At 39.3% G+C, this 16,085-nt stretch overlaps 3 protein-coding genes across 6 annotated transcripts in view; 2 read left to right on the top strand and 1 right to left on the bottom strand.

Moving 5' to 3' along the window:
• Nucleotides 1–2,123: 2,123 nt before the first annotated feature.
• Nucleotides 2,124–8,975, top strand: actl6b (actin-like 6B). The gene is made up of 14 exons (XM_048178372.1): nucleotides 2,124–3,084; nucleotides 3,657–3,733; nucleotides 4,236–4,401; nucleotides 4,488–4,588; nucleotides 4,739–4,836; nucleotides 4,952–5,046; nucleotides 5,137–5,243; nucleotides 5,328–5,417; nucleotides 5,496–5,557; nucleotides 5,632–5,746; nucleotides 6,880–6,960; nucleotides 7,054–7,149; nucleotides 7,221–7,307; nucleotides 8,812–8,975. Exons 1-14 carry the CDS (start codon nucleotides 3,060–3,062, stop codon nucleotides 8,890–8,892), a joined length of 1,281 nt encoding a protein of 426 aa, XP_048034329.1. The 5' UTR covers nucleotides 2,124–3,059; the 3' UTR covers nucleotides 8,893–8,975.
• A 307-nt stretch (nucleotides 8,976–9,282) lies between these two features.
• Nucleotides 9,283–13,421, top strand: si:ch1073-228j22.2 (SPRY domain-containing SOCS box protein 2). 2 transcript variants are annotated; one of them, XM_048178373.1, is made up of 3 exons: nucleotides 9,283–9,643; nucleotides 12,186–12,902; nucleotides 13,120–13,421. In XM_048178373.1, the coding sequence occupies exons 2-3, from the start codon at nucleotides 12,227–12,229 to the stop codon at nucleotides 13,260–13,262; spliced, it is 819 nt and encodes a 272-aa protein (XP_048034330.1). In that variant the 5' UTR covers nucleotides 9,283–9,643; nucleotides 12,186–12,226; the 3' UTR covers nucleotides 13,263–13,421. The 2 variants fall into 2 exon arrangements, with proteins under 2 accessions (XP_048034330.1, XP_048034331.1); XM_048178374.1 differs by lacking the exon at nucleotides 9,283–9,643 and having other exon boundaries at nucleotides 11,789–12,902.
• Nucleotides 13,422–13,817: 396 nt separating this feature from the next.
• cntrob (centrobin, centrosomal BRCA2 interacting protein) overlaps nucleotides 13,818–16,085 on the bottom strand; it is a 13,499-nt gene continuing 11,231 nt past the window's right edge. For all 3 annotated transcript variants that reach the window (XM_048178368.1, XM_048178371.1, XM_048178369.1), the window contains 8 exons: nucleotides 16,002–16,085; nucleotides 15,799–15,924; nucleotides 15,563–15,710; nucleotides 15,393–15,477; nucleotides 15,109–15,270; nucleotides 14,324–14,676; nucleotides 14,135–14,245; nucleotides 13,818–13,956 (listed from right to left, as the gene is read on the bottom strand). The exon at nucleotides 16,002–16,085 is cut by the window's right edge and continues 50 nt beyond it. In XM_048178368.1, the coding sequence (XP_048034325.1) occupies nucleotides 13,879–13,956; nucleotides 14,135–14,245; nucleotides 14,324–14,676; nucleotides 15,109–15,270; nucleotides 15,393–15,477; nucleotides 15,563–15,710; nucleotides 15,799–15,924; nucleotides 16,002–16,085 (1,147 nt within the window). In that variant the 3' untranslated portion in view covers nucleotides 13,818–13,878. The remainder of the gene's footprint in view (nucleotides 13,957–14,134; nucleotides 14,246–14,323; nucleotides 14,677–15,108; nucleotides 15,271–15,392; nucleotides 15,478–15,562; nucleotides 15,711–15,798; nucleotides 15,925–16,001) is intronic.

The following is a 16,085-nucleotide window of genomic DNA, read 5'->3' as shown; positions in this document are numbered from 1 at the left end:
ACGCTTAAAAACATTCAAGATGTTTACTAAGATGCTTCTATTATCTGATGAATCCCACAATAATATTTACAATATCAGTACTATTAATATATATAAAATCATCATTTATTGGGTACTTTCAGTTGAGAGGAGTCTGTCCTGAACACTAAACACTAAATTTCCACTTGTGAAAATTATATTGAAATAATTTCTGAAATAATTTTTTTTTTATTTATTTTTTTTATTTTTATTTGTAAATAAAGTGAAGGTTACAAAAATATATATTTCTATTGTTAAATCATCAAACTTTATGTAAGAAAAGTGTCCCGTATGTTCATGTCACTACCGGAACAGTGTGTGTTTGAGTCATTGATCTGAGACTGATTTTAACACACTTCTACATTTCTGATCAGGCAATATTCCTGTGTTCCTCCTCTCACAGCCTCTCTTTCACAGCAGATCATCATCATTCTGAGTTAAATGTGTTCAAAAGCCTGTAAATCTGTGTGGAGCTTTAAGAACGTCACTAACAAACACCTTTTTCTGCAATTAAGCAAATTTTTTGGGTGTTATTCCATTAAAGGTGCCCTAGATTATGTTTTTAAAAGATGTAATATAAGTCTAAGGTGTCCCCTGAACGTGTCTGTGAAGTTTTAGATCAAAATACCCCATAGATTTTTTTTTATTAATTTTTTTAACTGCCTATTTTGGGGCATCATTATAAACGCGCCGATTTTATGCTGTGGCCCCTTTAAATCCTGTGCTCTCCGCCCACAGAGCTCACGCTTGCCTTGAACAGTGCCTTAAAGTTTACACAGCTAATATAACCCTCAAAATGGATCTTTACAAAGTGTTCGTCATGCATGCGTCGGATTATGTGAGTATTCTATACTGTTATATTGTTTACTTCTGATTCTCTATGAGTTTGAGGCTGTGCTCCGTGGCTAACGGGTAATGCTACTCTGTTGGAGATTTATAAAGAATGAAGTTGTGTTTATGAATTATACAGACTGCAAGTGTTTAAAAATGAAAATAGCAATGGCTCTTGTCTCCGTGAATACAGTAAGAAACGATGGTAACTTTAACCACATTTAACAGTACATTAGCAACATGCTAACGAAACATTTAGAAAGACAGTTTACAAATATGACTAAAAATATCATGTTATCATGGATCATGTCAGTTATTATCACTCAATCTGCCATTTTTCGCTATTGTTCTTGCTTGCTTACCTAGTCTGATGATTCAGCTGTGCACAGATCCAGACGTTAATACTGGCTGCCCTTGTGTAATGCCTTGAACATGAGCTGGCATATGCAAATATTGGGGGCGTACATATTAATGATCCCGACTGTTACGTAACAGTGTTATGTTGAGATTCGCCTGTTCTTCGGAGGTCTTTTAAACAAATGAGATTTATATAAAAAGGGGGAAACAATGGAGTTTGAGACTCACTGTATGTCATTTCCATGTACTGAACTCTTGTTATTCAACTATGCCAAGGTAAATTCAATTTTTAATTCGAGGGCACCTTTAATGTAGTGTTTATGTGTGTTCAACTGTTCAGAACTGTGCTAGATAACCATGTGCTGATCATCATCTTTGAGCGGCTCAAAAGTGTCTGAAATTGTCACGACTGAAACGTGGTGAAGTTCCGGTAGTGACATCATTGTTCTGGTAGTGACAAAAAGGGAACACAATCATTTATTTGGGGGAAATAAACAATTTTAGTACAGTTATGCAAATCATTAGTGTTTTAATATGTTTTAGTATGTGAGTTAAATTGTGTCATGTGATGCGGTCACTACAAACACATTACTGTCACTACTGAAACTGTGCATCACGACCGAAATATGGGATGATTTGTCAAAAATAAAGTATATTGAATGATCAACTCAGATGTTATTATAGTGTTTGATTCAATGTTTATTCAAACTAATGAATCCTTCACTTTGAAATCAGTTTGATAAACTTTATGACTTTTACAAAGAAAGATTGGATTCAAAATACAACAAATCTCATAAATTACACTTGAAATATTGTTCAAATTGTAATTGTTATTGATTTACCAGTGAAAAGTATTTTTAAAAAATAGCAAAAAATATATTTATGAGCTAAACGTAAACAAAATCTTAATAGGTCAATGAAACTCTTCTGATTAAATTATATATGATTGTGTTTCGGTAGTGACAAATTCGGGGAGAGGAAAAATATTCCAAAACTCTGAAAATAAATCCAGTTAAGTTATTATGTATATAAATTTAAAGAAATTAACAAGCAGTTTAGATCTTTAGATCAAAGAGAAACAAATCCAGTCAAATGTATTCAAATTTATCACCGGTAGCGCGCGCGCGCGCACTGACAAGATTCATTCACAGAATGTCGCGGAATTATTTGAGTTTTGCTCTGAATATAATTCACAGTATTTCTGTGGTGTTTGTTTATGATAATGATTTTAGTGTAGAGGCGCGTGACAGTCACATGCTTCGTCACACCGTGTGTGTGTGTGTGTGTGTGTGTGTGTGTGTGTGTGTGTGTGTGTGTTGGTTTAGGGAAAATCTGGATACAGGTGTTTCCTGAAAACACACACACTTACATAATCTCAGCACAGTGATCACTGTTTCCACTGCAGGTACAGATGAACAATAAATGAATATGAATGTATTTGTGTTTAATTTATATCACTTTTACTGTAGAATGTGATTTTTTTTTTTTTTTTTTGGCCGATAGACAGTTTTTTTTTTTATTCCTACATGTTTATCATGAAAAAAATAAGCTTTATGAAATTAAATAGCTGGAAATCAAATCATATTTGATTACGCGTATGATTAATTTGAAACGTGAAATAACGTAAACGTTCCATCATATTTATTCAATGAAATAAACGTTCACAGCAGCACGTGACCGCACGAGGGTCTACCGGACACTCTCCGGTTACCGTCAGCAGCGCGTGACCGGTGACAGCGGCAGGACGCGCGTGCGCGTGCTGGAATATTCGGTACCGTTATTTCCCCATCATCACCCTTACCGAACGGAACACACCCGGTACGAGCGGCGGAATCCTGATCAATCCACGCGCGATGAGCGGCGGCGTGTACGGCGGAGGTAAGATGAGTGATCATCATCATCACCATGACAACCGCATCCGCCAGCGTCCCGCCTCAGCGCCGCGGTGATCATCACTGCATTCACACACATTATTTAAACAGCTCTCACACACACGTCACGCACACCATGTGTTGTCATGCGCATGCGCAAAAACATGTAGATTTTTATTTTGATCCTACAGAGTTTTTCATTTCATACCAGCAATTTCTGAGTGAAAACAAGCTGAAAGTAAATCCTGCACCATATTTCAGTGTATTATAGCTCATAACTTCAGCTGAACTATTATATGACTTTATATATTCAACTTCAGCCGCATTCATACACTGACATGAAGATCAAACTAACATCAGATCTGATCCGGCTGATGGTTGATCATCTCCAGATGTTCCTCTCCTGTCGGCAGATCCAAACTGATCAGTGTGACGAGAAGATATTCAGATATTATAAACATTAACATTATGAATTTCTGTAAATCTGCTTTGAAACAATGTGTGTGAAAAGAGATTCAAATAAAACTTTGGAAAAACATAATATTAATTCTGATGATAATTCTGCTGTCTGTGTCTCAGATGAAGTGGGAGCTTTAGTGTTCGACATCGGCTCGTTCTCCACTAGAGCGGGATACGCTGGAGAGGACTGTCCCAAGGTAATCATCCATGATCCATCCATCTGTCCATCCATCCATCCATCCATCCATCCATCCATCCATCCATCCTTCACCTATCTACCCATCCATGCATCCATCTGTCCATCCATCCATCCATCAAACCGCACATTCATCCATATATCCATCTATCCATCACATTACAGATCACATTCTCACTGTCGCCTTTTGTTTGCTCAGTTTGGATTAAAAAGACTTTGAACTTTGGATCATCAACTCTGTTATTGAACTGAACTGAATTAATCTGAATAAAGACACTACTGTCTGTTTAAAGCTTCTTTACAGCTGAAATTGAATCCGTTTCATAATTGATCAATTTTGCAACACTGTTATTTTCCTGTTTATTCCTGTGAAGCTGCTTTGAAAAAGCGCTGTAGAAATACAGAGACCTGACTGAACATCATCTGCCCACAAAACACAAAGATCTGAGAATCATCCTGAAGGAAAGGAGTGACCAGAACATGATTATCATTGATTATTTCAGGCAGATTTCCCCACCACTATAGGAGTGCACACTGAGGAGGAGGGGCAAGCTGACATGGGGGCGGAGCAAGAGATCAGCAGTGGGCGGAGTTACTACATCGACACCACAGCTCTGCATGTGCCGCGGGCCGGAGTGGAGCTCATCTCTCCGCTCAAGAACGGCATGAGTATGACGCATTTGAATGATTTCCCATGAACTGCAAAAGTATTTTCTACAAAATGTTTCTACTGTGTTCTCGATTGATCCCGATAGTTGAGGACTGGAACGCTTTTCAAGCCATAATCGACCACATCTACAGCAAACACATCAAATCTGAGCCCGCTTTACACCCTGTTCTGATGTCCGAAGCTCCCGTAAGTACATCAGCACTCAGTAGATTATGGCGCTCGCTACACCAAAGTCACGGGTTCGATTCCCGGTGAATGCATGAACCATCTTAAAACTGCAGAATCTTTTTAAAGCTTGTTCCAGTTCAACAGAAGTGCTGTTTTCTCTCGTGACAGTGGAACTCACGGGCCAAGCGGGAAAAACTCACTGAACTCATATTCGAGCATTACAACATTCCCGCCTTCTTCCTGTGCAAGACCGCCGTGCTCACCGCGTATCCAATCAGCAGCCGCCGCTCAGGAACATCAGCCAATCAGAATCCAGAGTGAGTTGCCTCATGTTTTAATGATGTTTGTAGCCGCACGTCACCTTAACCTGATCGACTGCAGCTTCGCCAACGGTCGAGCCACCGGCCTCGTGCTGGACAGCGGAGCGACGCACACCACCGCCATCCCGGTGCATGATGGGTACGTCCTGCAGCAAGGTAAATAGAAGAGCCTGGATTAGACTTTTCTGACTGCTACTTGAGGGAACATCTGGTGTTGTGACGTGCCGTGTGTGCTCTTGTGTTCAGGGATCGTGAAGTCTCCTCTGGCCGGTGACTTCATTACCATGCAGTGCCGTGAGCTGTTCCAGGAGATGAACATCGACACGGTTCCTCCGTACATGATCGCATCAAAGGTAGCGTGTCTCCTGTTCTGCAAAAACACTTATAATAAGAGGATATGGTGACATCTGACCTCTGAGCCTGTGTGTGTCCGTCAGGAGCCCGTGAGGGAAGGAGCTCCGCCGCTCTGGACCAAGAAAGACAAACTCCCTCCGGTCACCAAGTCCTGGCACACGTACATGTGTAACGTAAGAATCTGGAAGAACACACGAATGAATCGCATGTGAAGCGAGTGTCGGTGTGATCGCTGAATGTGACTCTTTCAGGAGGTGATTCAGGATTTCCAGGCGTCTGTGCTGCAGGTGTCGGACTCTCCGTATGATGAGCAGTGAGTGGAACACACACACACACTATCACACACACTCACACACACATCTGATCTCAGTGTCCGTGTGTGTTCAGGGTGGCCGCACAGATGCCGACGCTGCATTACGAGATGCCGAGCGGCTACAGCACAGATTACGGAGCCGAGAGGTTACGGATCCCAGAGGGCCTGTTTGATCCCTCCAACGTGAAGGTGAACCGAACACTGTCCTCATCATGTGTAGATCTGTCAGGGCTGATTTCAGATTAAAATCAGGAAATTCATAAAATCTTGAAAATTTTGAGAAGTCATTGACAATCAAATTTTGAAAAATCAAAATCATGGAAATTAATAAAATATTGAAAAATCGTGAAAATTAATATCATCTTGAAAAATCAATGAAATTAATAGAATCTTGAAAAATCATGAAAATGAATAAAATCTTGAAAAATCATTGAAATTAATCACATTTTGAAAAATCTCAAAAAGTCATTCAAATGAATAAAAATGTTAAAAATCATGGAAATTAATAAAATCTTGAAAAATAATTGAAATAATGACATTTTGAAAAATCTTGAAAAATCATGGAATTTAATCAAATTTTGAAAATCATTGAAATTAATCAAATTTTGAAAAATCTTGAAAAGTCATTAAAATTAATAAAAGTGTTAATAACATCTTGAAAAATCCTGAAAATTAATAAAATCTTGAAAAATCATTGAAATAATCACATTTTGAAAAATCATGGAAATTAATAAAATCTTGAAAAATCATGCAAATTAATAAAATCTTTAAAAAATCATGGAATTTAATCAAATTTTGAATAAATAATCAAACTGAAAAATCTTTAAAAATCATTAAAATTAATAAAAATGTAAAAAATCATGGAAATTAATAAAATCTTGAGAAATCATGGAAATTAATAACATCTTGAAAAATCATGGAAATTAATAAAATCTTGAAAAATCATGGAAATTAATAACATCTTGAAAAATCCTGAAAATTAATAAAATCTTGGAAAATCATGGAATTTATTCAAATCTTGAAAAATCATGGAAATTAATAAAATCTTGAAAAATCCTGAAAATTAATAAAATCTTGAAAAATCATGGAAATGAATAAAATCCTGAAAATCCATGTGCACTTTTATAATGAATATAAAATTTCAAATTACACTAAACAATGAAATAAATTTTATAGAGTAGAAATAAAAAAAAGAACCCTGTAATCACAGACAGATGGGAAAGTCGTACTCTGAAGAACTCTGAACTGAAGTATGAATATACGAACAGTCAGGAGCAGAGATATGGTGTGTGTCGCTGACCTGCGTGTGCTGCTCTTCTCAGGGTCTGTCTGGAAACACCATGCTGGGCGTCGGACACGTCGTCACCACCAGCATCGGCATGTGCGACATCGACATCAGGCCGGTAAGAGAGCAAACGCTTCAGTTCCTGTGTGTTCAACAGTAGAACCACTGGTGTTCTCTGAGTCTAAGTGTGTGTGTGTGTGTGTGTGTTTAGGGTCTGTACGGCAGCGTGATCGTGACGGGAGGAAACACGCTCCTGCAGGGCTTCACCGAGAGACTCAACAGAGAACTGTCTCAGAAAGCGCCGCCGGTGCGTTCCTGCGCTCAGTCTGTCTCAGTCTGATCTCGTCTTCTCAAACTCACGGCTGTCTGTGTTTGCAGAGCATGAGACTGAAGCTCATGGCCTGTAACAGCTCCATCGAGAGGAGGTTCAGCTCCTGGATCGGAGGATCCATTCTGGCGTCGCTGGTGAGACTCCGAGTCTCAGTTAGTGGAGATTCAGGCTGATTTAAGCACTCTCAGTGTCCTGCATCTTATTGCCTTTCCCCATCACATATTTTAGTAGTCATCATTGGAAAGCCTAAACACTCAAAATTCATTCCTGAAAACTTTTGAAGTCAGACATCGCATTACCATCGAAACGCTGCTCTAAAACACTTTAGTGGCTTAATTTTTGTGATATCAGCTTCAGATTGGGAACATTACATTACAATAGTCCAGTCTGGATAGAACAAGAGCTTAGAGCAGGAGTCAGGCCGATACCATGATCCTGAATGACAGATCCCAGAGAAGAGAAGCGGTCCCAGCACCGAGCCCTGAGGCACTCCACGAGCTAGATGATGCGATTCAGATGACTTCTGCCTCCAAGAGCGGATAGAAGGAGGGGAGAAAGTGAAAGTGTGTGTGTCAGTTTGTGGAGAATGGCCCGTGTAGATCTGTCAGGGCTGATTTCAAATTAAAATCAACTAAAACAGCTTCATTTGAAATATTTCTTATTTCAATTCATTCCCTCAACGAATGTAATTTTAATTAACATCCAAGATTCCCATAGCCTCGGAAAACCAAGATACACGAGGAAGAGTACATTTAAAAGTGTGATTTCTAGACTAGGAAAAAGATCTTGAAAAGTCATTGAAACTCAAAATCTTGCAAAATCATGGAAATTCATAAAATCTTGAAATTTAATTGAAAATTAATCAAATCTTGAAAAATCACTGAAATTAACATTTTGAAAAATCATTGAAATTAATAAAATCTTGAAAAATGACTGAAATTTAATTAAAATTTTGAAAACTCATTGAAATTAATCAAATTTTGAAAAATCTTGAAAAGTAATTAAAATTAATAAAAAAATGTTAAAAATCATGAATTAATATCATCTTGAAAAAATCATTGAAATTAATAACATTTTGAGAATCATGGAAATTAATATCTTGAAAAATCACTTAAATTAATATCGTCTTGAAAAATAATTGAAATTAATAAAATTTTGAAAAATCTTGAAAAGTAATTAAAATTAATAAAAAAATGTTTAAAAAAATCATGAATTAATATCATCTTGAAAAATAATTGAAATGAATAAAATCTTGAGAAATCATGGAGTGTTTGCGGTTAAGATGTGTTTGTCAGTTTGTGGAGAATGGGCCGCTGATGTTTTGTTCATGAAGAACGTGGCAAAGTCGTCAGCTGGAGGACTAAGAAGAGAGGAAAAGGTTTTGAGAAGTGTGCAGGAGTCAGAAGAACTGTTCGTTTTGTTCTGGCCAGTAAATCATTTAAACTAAATCATTAGTTCAAGTTCAAGAAGCATGCATGGATGTCTGTGTAAATCCACTGGAGACAAATCACACACACACACACACACACACACACACACGTCTACAGAGTTCACCTGTCCAACAGCGTCAGGGAGAAGTGTTTGATTCAGCTCTGAATCTTGATGAGTTCGACTGACCGCGTGTGTGTCCGTCCACAGGGAACCTTCCAGCAGATGTGGATCTCAAAGCAGGAGTATGATGAGGGAGGAAAACAGAGCGTGGAGAGAAAATGCCCCTGAAACACACACACACACACACACACACACACACACAAACAAACAAATAAACAAACAAACACACTTAATCTGACACACACACTCAAACAAACAAACAAACACACTCAATCACACACACACACACACACACACACACACACACACACACACACACACACACACACACACACTCACCCTAAACTGCTGAATTGTGGTTCTGCACAAACTCTCTGGATACAGTATTTACAGTAACTCAATAAACTGAGAAATGACTTGATATGTTCAGAAAGCTTCATTCATGTAGAAAACACACACACACACACACACACACACACACACACACACACACACGCATGCATGCATACATGCATACATATACACACACACACACACACACACACACACACACTGTATTATACTTATGGAGCCTATAATATATATACAAATGTTATAAAAATAGAAAAATAAATTGTATACAGTATTTATTACAGTATACATATTATGTGTTTAACATTTTAACTCTTTAATACAGTTCAGTGAACAGTTCAACGTGATATTATAATAATATCACCAAAAATGTTATGAGGATGGAAATGAAATACGTCACCAGGGAAAGCGCAGACGTCAGCGCGTCCGCGGAAGCGTCACGGCCTTGATGTGACGGCTGGCGTTGACATCGCGGGAGCGCGCACAGGAGATAAGTGACGTTTAAATCATAGGTTTAAATGCGGGATGAAGGAGCGAGCGGAGCGGAGTCACTGCGCGCGCACTCACGGTAAGAGCCCGATTCTGACTTATTAACAAACACATTTCAGTTTAAAGAGCAGAAAATAAAGTACAATATATGAATATTAATATGTGAATATATTTATGAATATGAATATATATATATACTACCGCTCAAAAGTTTGGGATCGGTAAGATTTTTAATGTTTTTAAAAGAAAAAGTAAAAACAGTAATATTGTGAAAAATTATTACAATTTAAAATAACTGTTTTCTATTTGAATATATTTTACAAAGTAATTTATTCCTGTGATCAAAGCTGAATTTTCAGCATCATTACTCCAGTCTTCAGTGTCACATGATCCTTCAGAAATCATTCTGAATATGATGATTTGCTGCTCAAGAAACATTTATGATTATTTTCAATGTTGAAAACAGTTGTGTACTTTTTTTTTTTCAGGATTCCTTGATGAATAGAAAGTTCAAAAGAACAGCATTTATCTGAAATACAAAGCTTCTGTAGCATTATACACTACCGTTCAAAAGTTTGGGGTCAGTAAGAATTTTTATTTTTATTTTTTTGAAAAGAAATTAAAGAAATGAATACTTTTATTCAGCAAGGATGCATTAAATCAATCAAAAGTGGCAGTAAAGACATTTATAATGTTACAAAAGATTAGATTTCAGATAAACACTGTTCTTTTGAACTTTCTATTCATCAAATAATCCTGAAAAAAAATATTGTACACAAATATTTTGTACAATTGTACACATTAAATGTTTCTTGAGCAGCAGATCAGCATATTAGAATGATTTCTGAAGGATCATGTGACACTGAAGACTGGAGTAATGATGCTGAAAATTCAGCTTTGATCACAGGAATAAATTACATTTTAAAATATTTTCAAATAGAAAACAGTCATTTTAAATTGTAATAATATTTCACAATATTACTGTTTTTACTGTATTTTTATTTAAAGGTGCCGTAGAACGTTCTTTCTCAAGATGTAATATAAGTCTAAGGTGTCCCCTGAATGTGTCTGTGAAGTTTCAGCTCAAAATACCCCATAGATTTTTTTTTAATTACATTTTTTAACTGCCTATTTTGGGGCATCATTAACTATGCACCGATTCAGGCTGCGGCCCCTTTAAATCTTGCGCTCCCATATGCAAATATTGGGGGGTACATATTAATGATCCTGACTGTTACGTAACAGTCGGTGTTATGTTGAGATTCGCCTGTTCTTCTGAGGTCTTTTAAACAAATGAGATTTATATAAAAAGGGGGAAACAATGGAGTTTGAGACTCACTGTATGTCATTTCCATGTACTGAACTCTTGTTATTCAACTATGCCAAGATAAATTCAATTTTTAATTCTAGGGCACCTTTAAGTAAATGTAGCCTTGGTGAGCAGATGAAACTTCTTTTAAAAACATTAAAAATCTTATAAAATATCATGTTTGACCAATAATTTATTGTTACAAAATATTATAGTAGGCTTTTAATAATATTATAACAGTATGGACTCACTAGTTTGAATAATGTTGAATGGACTATACGCACGGAGCGTTCTTTATAACTTCCGCATTAATATAATCCAGCTGGAAAACTTCCGGTGAGAGTCATGTGCTGGTGTGTTGAGCATCAGTAATACTTAGTTTATAATCAGAATATAGTCACTTAAATAGTCAGACATAGAATTAATTTACTTATTCAAACACAAGACGGCATAAAAAATAAATAAATGAAGACGTTCCTCAGTGTTCCTCCTCGACTAAATTCAGTTCGACCATCAGTTTTCACACTTTTATGTGAAAAAAAGCTTCAAAAATGGAATATTTATTGTGCACTTTAGTTAGATTAACTGAATAAATGTGTGTTTTCACAAGTGTGCTGAAATCATTGACTGACAGCTGCTGTGATTATAAAGAGAGAGCGGCGCTCGCTTTCTGTCATTCATTCACAAGAAAAGTTAGAGATTTTCTGAGTATTTCATACTTCACATTGACAAAATGTGTTTTTAAACCTAGTGATTTTATAATGTTTAATATTTAGTCAAAAGCGAAGTGAAAAACGATTAGAGGAAATGGCTGATATATGCGCTAATAAATGCTACTTTGCCGCCACCTGCTGGTTAAAGTGGTAATTATTCTCTTTTTTATTTTTAAATAAGTGTTTTCTATCAAATGTTGAATTTCCTACATTTTGAAACGTTCGGTTTTACAACGGGGACAATCTCAGAAGGATGAACAAATAATGTTTGTGTTCATCACATTAAAAATAACATTTGAAGTGCTGAAGTGTGTCTAATTACAGACACGGCGTTTTTAAACGCTCCCAATAGCTTCGTCTTTATTGCAATCAATAAAACTGGTTTATTGGCAAATTAGGTAAATGTGATAACTGCATTAAAATATGAACACAACATTATAAAGTCAACCATTGATGGTTTTGTGTCGATGTACAGCGAGTACAGAATGAACAGCTGACAGTTCACCGGAAATGCCCGAGCTGACTTAACCACAACCAGGAAGTAACCGTGCATATAGTCCATTATAGTGACCTGAGGGATGTTTTGTGTCTCTGAACAGGAAGTTGATCTTTTATTTTGTGATTGCTGCGATCTGATTGGATGGGTCTCACACTGTGCTGCTGGCTGCGGGACGGCCATCTTAAAAAACACCAGAGATCCACATCAGCTTTCTGTCCGCTTTCTGTAACCCCGCCCATTCGGCTCGCTGTGCTTTTAGACACGCCCCCCGTCACCCCTGGAAACCCCCGATCACAGTGGAGCCCGACGCACCTGTCGCCCAACCTGCAGGTGTGTCGGTCGGGTGGGCGCGTGCGTCGCGGCCGCGTGGAGCAGAGCAGTGATGCGGTCCGTGGCGCGGTCGGCGCGGTGACGGGGCTTCATATATGGGAGGTGCTGTGGGAGGAGCAACAGAGAGGAAGCCACGCCCTACTGGGGGTGTCCACACACAAATGCCCCCTGCAGGTCTCGGGATACACTGCGTTGATAGGCGGACACTCGTGTTCCTGGGGCTGGGAGCTCTCGACCAATCAGCTTTGGCATGATGGGAAGAGGAAGAGGCGGTACCCCGGGGGCGGAGCCACGGACGTCTTGAGCGTTCCGGATCGCATATTAGTGGTGTTGGACGCAGACGCGGGGACGCTGGGATACATGGTGGACAACTGCTATTTGGGCGTGGCCTTCCAGGACCTCCCCAAAGGGGCGGAGCTTTTCCCCTCAGTGAGCTGCGTTTGGGGAGGAGCTGAAATTTGCATACGCTACCTGTGTGGCACGACACGTGAGTGTGACATCATCACACGTCGATACAAATAGCGTTTAGTAGTGTGTGTCTGAAACGAGCGCGACAGATTCTAATTTAAAGTCTGATTGAACTAACGAATGTAGAAAAGATAATATATTTACATATAAATCAAATAATTACTTATTTCTGAATGTGTAAGCGTATTGGATTAATGAATTGATTTTAATATTTTTATATGTTTTGTGTTGGTCAGGTGACGCTCCCGCTCTACAGGCTCTGAGTCGTTTATCCGCGCGTCGGGCCCTCGGATCGGACCGGAGCCGGACTCTGGCGCTCCCGTCGGCTCTACAGCGCCTCCTACTGGACACTGCAGAGGAAGTGCAGCAAGACCTTTGATCACACGCTTTTCTTTACCACTAATTTAAGTTTTATTTTAATAATTTAAATATTTATTAATGTTTATGTGAAGTTATTTTGAATTTTTTGTACTGCAGATGTGTTTGAGATGTTGTTTTGCATATCAGAATCAAGATTAAATCTTATAAAGTCATACAATATTTGATTCAAATCTTATTGATTAGGATTAAATCTTTTTTTGTTGTTTATTTCAATGCCTTGATATATGTTTGAGACTCATTGATCATGTACGAAAAATAAAAGAATGAAATTCGCGACCCTCAAATGCATTGGATGAAAGCGTCTGTCAAATGCATGAATGCAAAAGCAAAGGCTGATTCTCATGAAAAACATCAGAATGAGATTTTTTCACATTCTGCAAAAAGCATAATGGTCTTTCTTTCTGAGATCTCATCGATTGATCAGATGACGAATGAATGACTGTCACCTGATGATCTTCTAGTGGATGAAGGAAGAACTGCACAAGAAAGTCAGAATAATCAACTAATTAAACTAATTAAACTCTCACTGAAACTTGAAAGGAAAACACAGTCCTTTAAGACGTTTGAGTTTTTATTTCAGATATCATAAAGCACATAAATAAAAGCGTAACTGATCATCTCCAGACTCTCTGAGATCCTCCTCTGCGGCCGGACGATCTTCTGCTCTGGACGACACGAGACGAGACGCGCGCCTGAAACACACAAACACACGCTTCTGCTCAGACGGACGCTCTGAGACGCAAACGTCATGTGACTGATGATGTCATGAGAGCACTGATGCTCTCAGAGCTTCACGTGTGACGTCACAGACAGCAGACGGACACATACGAGCATCAAACACTTTAAACATCTCTCAGCGAATCAGAGCACCTCTTGTTTCTCATGCTGATCTGGTTTCTGCTCCAGGTTTGCTCTCAGCTCGGCACACCGCTGCTCTCTGATTGGCTCGTCCACGGGGTCACCGGGGGAACGTTCCAGCAGCTGACACCACAGACAGGAAGAGTGTGAGTGTGTGAGAGTGTGTGTGTAGAGTCATGTGTGTGTGTGTGTGTGTTGTACCTTTGACACGTAATACTGCAGCTCGCTCTGTCTGTCTTCATTAAGAGAGGAAACGCGAGTCCTGCTGGGCGGAGCTTCATCTCTGGTGGGCGGAGCCTTCTCTGCATCAATATAGTATAATCGTCCAGAAGCTCCACCCCTGTCCAGCCCACTCTCTGCAGCGGAGCTGTGATTGGTCCGTGTGTCTGTGGGGGCGTGGCTCAGCTTCTGCTTCGGTTCACACTGACTGTGGTTCAGAATCTGCTTCAGGTTCAGGTTGGTTTGCGTTTCTCTCGTCTCCTCCTTCCTGTCTTTCATGGTTTCATCCTCTGCGAACACAGGCCTGGCCCACAATCCACTGCAGTCACTGAGCGCTACAACACACACACACACACACACACACACACAGGAGAGATGGGAAATGAAATGTCATCAAAATTTATCAATAATGCCTGCAAATTTCAAAATATGTAGGCAAAAAATGCCCCTTTATAAGTTCTTTTTAAATATATATTCTTGAATTTTATTATTTTATTTGAAAATAAAAGATTCCTTCCAGTCCAATTCTAATGAAAACATCAATATTAAATCATGTGATCAGTCACTGAGTGTCTCTGCTGACCTCTTGTGGAAAACAATGACATTAACCTGCATCTTATGATTTCTGCCACTAGAGGGACCTAAAGTTTCTCTGTGGAGATTGTACATAAATATATATATATATAAATTAATTAATTAAATTCATTTTTTTATGTATTTTATATGTAGTGATGTTCACGTATGTGTGTGTGTGTGTGTGTGTGTACCGGTCAGATCCGTGTGATCCAGCTGCGGCTCCAGAGGACAGAAGGAAGTGCTGAACTCAGTGTTTGAGCTGGTCTCTCTGTGAGATCTCGTCTCCGGCTCCTCGGCTCTCATCCCTCGCTCCTTCTCTCGGGACAGATGCAGAACCACGGCCTGCGGAGCGGCTTCAGCACAAAACCAGAACCGTCAACAAACTCCTTCCTTCTGCTTCCAATTCAAAACTGAACCACTATTGATGTGTATGAAGTGTGTGACTGATGGACGAATGAAGAGAGAGACTGATCACCTGACACGCGTGTGTCACTCTTAGGAGGAGAAGAGGACGTTTTGGGCATTTCCCACCGATGGATGGGCGACAAAACACTCTCCATCTACACACACACACATATATCAGAGTGTCACATGATTTATAATGACGTCAGATTGTGACGACTGGCACTATAATGACTGCTGTACCTGCTCCTGATTGGTCAACAGCCTTAATGCCTCCGCCCAATGGGAGCGCATCATTCCCTGCAGGCGGGACACAAGCTCCTCCCTCTGTGTCTCCAGCTTCCTTTTAGACGCTGCCATGGAAACCAGCTCCTCCTGCATCTCTGACAGTCTACACACACACACACACATAAATGACATCATACCGATTATTATCACGTCTCACACACACACACACACACACACGCAGAGAGTCGTACTTGTGTTGGTAAGTGTGTGTGAGATGCTGCAGTTTGTCGTCTCTCTCCTGTAACTGTGTTCTGAAGAGATCCAGCTGAGCCGCCTGCTCTCGCTCGTGCCGCGCGCTGAGATCCAACAACTGCTTCCTGCAACACACACACAATCATTAAGAGGACTTTCCGTAGGCTAACGGTGATGATGTTTTGTCTCGTGGCGTGTGTACCTGTGTTGTTGTCGTAGTTGTGTGTTGTGTGCCGCGTTCTCTTCCTGTACAGCCGTCAGTCTCTCAGTGAGCTGCTGCTCCAAC

This window comes from Megalobrama amblycephala, linkage group LG24 (genome assembly GCF_018812025.1).
Source record: "Megalobrama amblycephala isolate DHTTF-2021 linkage group LG24, ASM1881202v1, whole genome shotgun sequence".
NCBI lineage: Eukaryota > Metazoa > Chordata > Actinopteri > Cypriniformes > Xenocyprididae > Megalobrama > Megalobrama amblycephala.
Note: the sequence above shows the minus strand (reverse complement) of the source record. Positions and strands in the feature narration are given on the sequence as shown.

Bases quoted from the DNA above. Each gene is read 5' to 3' on its own strand.
- actl6b (XM_048178372.1), top strand. From the start codon at position 3,060: ATGAGCGGCGGCGTGTACGGCGGAG. The intron at 4,402-4,487 runs GTATGACGCATT...TGATCCCGATAG, and splicing joins TCCGCTCAAGAACGGCATGA to TTGAGGACTGGAACGCTTTT. The intron at 7,308-8,811 runs GTGAGACTCCGA...GTCCGTCCACAG, and splicing joins GATCCATTCTGGCGTCGCTG to GGAACCTTCCAGCAGATGTG.
- si:ch1073-228j22.2 (XM_048178373.1), top strand. From the start codon at position 12,227: ATGGGTCTCACACTGTGCTGCTGGCTGCGGGACGGCCATCTTAAAAAA. The intron at 12,903-13,119 runs GTGAGTGTGACA...TGTGTTGGTCAG, and splicing joins CTACCTGTGTGGCACGACAC to GTGACGCTCCCGCTCTACAG.